The sequence below is a fragment of the Rosa chinensis genome, chromosome 5 (assembly GCF_002994745.2).
Source record: "Rosa chinensis cultivar Old Blush chromosome 5, RchiOBHm-V2, whole genome shotgun sequence".
In the NCBI taxonomy this organism is placed as follows: Eukaryota; Viridiplantae; Streptophyta; class Magnoliopsida; order Rosales; family Rosaceae; genus Rosa; species Rosa chinensis.
Window position 1 is genome coordinate 62,947,114 of NC_037092.1, and position 3,538 is coordinate 62,950,651.

The 3,538-nt window shown below is 35.6% G+C and overlaps 1 protein-coding gene across 1 annotated transcript; it reads right to left on the reverse strand.

The window, feature by feature from the left end:
- Positions 1 to 340: 340 nt before the first annotated feature.
- On the reverse strand, positions 341 to 2,196 carry LOC112167328. Its single transcript, XM_024304336.2, has 3 exons — positions 1,985 to 2,196; positions 1,630 to 1,728; positions 341 to 1,089 (listed from the first exon to the last, which is right to left on the reverse strand). Exons 1-3 carry the CDS (start codon positions 2,097 to 2,099, stop codon positions 557 to 559), a joined length of 747 nt encoding a protein of 248 aa, XP_024160104.1. The 5' UTR covers positions 2,100 to 2,196; the 3' UTR covers positions 341 to 556.
- Positions 2,197 to 3,538: the final 1,342 nt, after the last annotated feature.

The following is a 3,538-nucleotide window of genomic DNA, read 5'->3' on the forward strand; positions in this document are numbered from 1 at the left end:
CTGGTAAGAACTTCTTACCAGATTTTAAAATATATAAATATACAGTTGTTAATAAATGGAAAGAAATCAAGAATAAAGTGCCCATTAGCCTTGGTTGCAGCAATACTATAAAACCCCCTTTTGCAGTAGAAAATTTTGATTTTAGGGAGAGACAAAATTCCCCAAATCCACTGGGCCGGTTTTTGCTAATTTCTTTCAGGCCCGGCCCGTGCACAGCCCTGAGAAAAAACCAGTTTCTATTTCTATAGAAAACATGATAATACATACATGAACGTCAAACAATTTGTCCAGAATCAAGAGCATTATAGCACCAAAGTAAATCCATATCAGAAAACAAAAACAAAAAAGTAAATCCTGCATACCATTGTAAATGGTAAAACATTTCAGCTATTAAAAAGTTCTCAAGGCGTCTTTAATTATCTGCTCATAAATTCACATTACATCCATAAACTTGCATCAACTGAATCCTCTCTGGTGCAACCAGTCTATTTATCCAGAGAAGCAAACAACAACTCGTTGAAAGCTTATTTCGTAGACCCAGTAAACTTGCCTTCTTTCATGTGTGTCCACAAACCCACCCAGGAGGAGGAGTTGGAACATAGATCTTTTCTGATGATGATTCTGGTATATAGGCAATGTCATAGGGAATCCTATTTTGCACAACTGAACACCTCTTGTCCCTGGCCAATTTATACTTGGCGGCAAGAACCTTGTCCTTCGGGCATTCATATGCGCGGTGCTGTTTCACACTGTTACAAATGTTACAATACTTGGCCTTAAGCATTGCTCTGCTCCCACCACAAGAGGTACAAACCCACTTATCCTCATTAAATTCACTACCACATCCACAAATTATTTGATAGCCAGAGTCAAAAGTTGCACCCTGTGGGATATGGTCAAAGTAAGGGCAATAACTATGGTGGTGAACCTTATAACAAATATGACAAGGCGCGTAAGGGCAAAAAGAATAAGGGGGGTGCTCCTTAGAACACTCATTGCAAGGCACTGCTTTGTCCATAGAAGCATCTCCACCAGTCACTGGTTTTCTGAACTTGGACCTGAAGTCGACAGGAGTATAGGTATAGGTGTCTGCTTGTTTGCAGTACTGATGTTAGATACCCATAAAAGATAAGACAATAAGAATCTATGGTAGTCACAACTGAATTCCCTTTTCACCAGAAACTTAGACGCTTGTATAGCTTTGTGAAACATTATACTAATTAATTAAGTACTGGGATATCACTTTAAATCTAGCTTTAACAAACGTTACATAAATACTGGGAACTCATTCGAGTATAGGTTTGTAAAAGATTAAGCCAATTACACAAACACCAGGATGTAATAGGAGCTAAAAAGCACAAAGTAGAGAAAGCAATCTCTAAGTTATTAACCAAAACAAAAGTAGAATTCAATAGTAAAAGCTTGGGGGGGGGGATGGTAAACAGGAAGCAGGGGTTTTCTTCTATGATCCACACAGGGAGAAACAAAAAAGACAAATTTCAGATCTCTCTCAAAAACTAACAAAAATACATTATAGCGGCAATATTTTCACAATGATTAATATTATTTTAACACAGGGAACAACTTAATTAACTAAACGGGAACAACTTAAGCAGAAAACCCCAATACCTAAGGCAAAACCTGAACCAGTGGATCCTCCGCAACCTTTTCGATTGCTGATTTTAGAACTAGGTGCCCGGGCCCTGGAACTGAACTGTTTCCTTGTATCTGGCAAGAAATTCCAGATTAGTGAGCAAAAAATTTTGAAAGTACCAGATATTTTCACAATTATTAATCTTATTATTAACAAAAACCACGAAATAGGGAAGACAACGATTTTTCCCTTGAAGACAATTCTTAACAAAATTCAAAACCATACGAGGAAGGAGCAAAACGAACTCAAAAATAAAAAATAAAGGATAGAATATATCTTCTTTCAAATCAAAGAAAAATTGAACGAAATTCTGAGAAGCAAATTTCATACCTGGATAAGAGGCGCCGAGAGTCTCAAAGAAGATGGCTAGGTTTCTTACGCCTTTCGAAACAGTTTCATCTCCCTGGCAGATCTCATCCACACAGCTTGCGTCAGGTCCAGCCATACCTAGGGTTCGATTCAATGAGACCGTTAAAGAACAATTACAGGTTTCTTCCGCCTTTTATTTCGATAGATCGCAGTGGGTCGGGTCAAGCCACACGGTTAGGCCTGGTTTGTCATAAGGATTTTGAATTGTGGATCCATGGATTATAAGCTTTATGGGTCGTTGACCCACGATGACAAAAATATCTCAAACTCTCCTAAACAATTAATTAATCTCTAGAATATGTTGCCTTACCGACAGCTAAAAACTCAAAAATAAGATTGTCACTCGGTCGGTTCGAATCAATTATACATGTTTTCAATTTTAAAATCAAAATTTTTTGGTTTTGAAATTGGCTTCGAATCGGTTTCAGTTTTGAAATTGAGCTATCAATTACAAACCAAATTTTTTGGTGTTTAATCAGATGTACCAAATGATACGCTAAATGTAGAGCGCAATTTAACCCTGCAAAATGTAGTTGTCAGTATAGAATAAGTAGGGATCGTTCAAGCTGGGGATTGAAGGTACACCTGTAATTGCTTAAACATATAAAGAATTAATATAAGTATAAAATATTATTTACAAAAATAAAACAAAGTGTAGTGATATATACAAGTAAACACAAAAAAGGGGTTTTAGGATTATAAAATTGAAAATTAAAATAAAGAAAATGTAAAAACACATATACAAGGATGGAACGTAAGAAACAAAGATCAATATCACATCTATATGCAAGAAATCTAATCACAATTCCTATAGTTGATTTTTTATGTCATGAGAAAGAAGTTGATCATGTGAAACGTTAAAAAGCAAACGATTACCCATTTTTTACTTTCCTTGAATAATTAATCTAAGTGAAAGTACCTAAATTAATCCTATTGAACATGCAATCATAGTCTAGAAAGCTAGTTAATCAAGAACACATTCAACGCATGAAGAACAAAGAAAGGATGTCAACCAAAGTGCACAACCTAGTATGAAAAAGTTCATCTATTTGCAATCCTCCTTAATTGATTTCGACTTTTGTCCAAAGTCTTACTACTTATAAAATAGGTTCAAAAAACTATTAGGTGAATTGTTTACCTAAATCTAGCACCAATTACATGCATATATTCTAAGTTGGCCACCAAAGAACATAAACATGCAAAAGTTTTCTGTAATCCAGAATCAATCAAGCAATCTCACATAAGCAATATAGAAATCACAACTTTATTTCAAAACATAGAAACGGGCTTTAAACTTTGCCCTTAATGTCATATTAACTAGAATTCATAACTCTACGAATCAAACAAAGGAAAACAAAAGAAAGTATGAAATACACTATGAAAGATGAATGACAAAGCCTTGAGATGAAGAACTTGAAGATCCTTGAAAGCAAGCAATCTTCTAGAGACGACAGAAGGTGGATGGCGGCTAGGATCTTGATGTATTGCATGACTTCTTCTCCTCCTTGGTTGAGA

Coding starts and splice junctions, on each gene's coding strand:
- LOC112167328 (XM_024304336.2), bottom strand. CDS start 2,099: ATGGCTGGACCTGACGCAAGCTGTGTGGATGAGATCTGCCAGGGAGAT. Junction 1,729..1,984: donor TCTCGGCGCCTCTTATCCAG/GTATGAAATTTG, acceptor ATTTCTTGCCAG/ATACAAGGAAACAGTTCAGT. Junction 1,090..1,629: donor TGGTTCAGGTTTTGCCTTAG/GTATTGGGGTTT, acceptor GCAAACAAGCAG/ACACCTATACCTATACTCCT.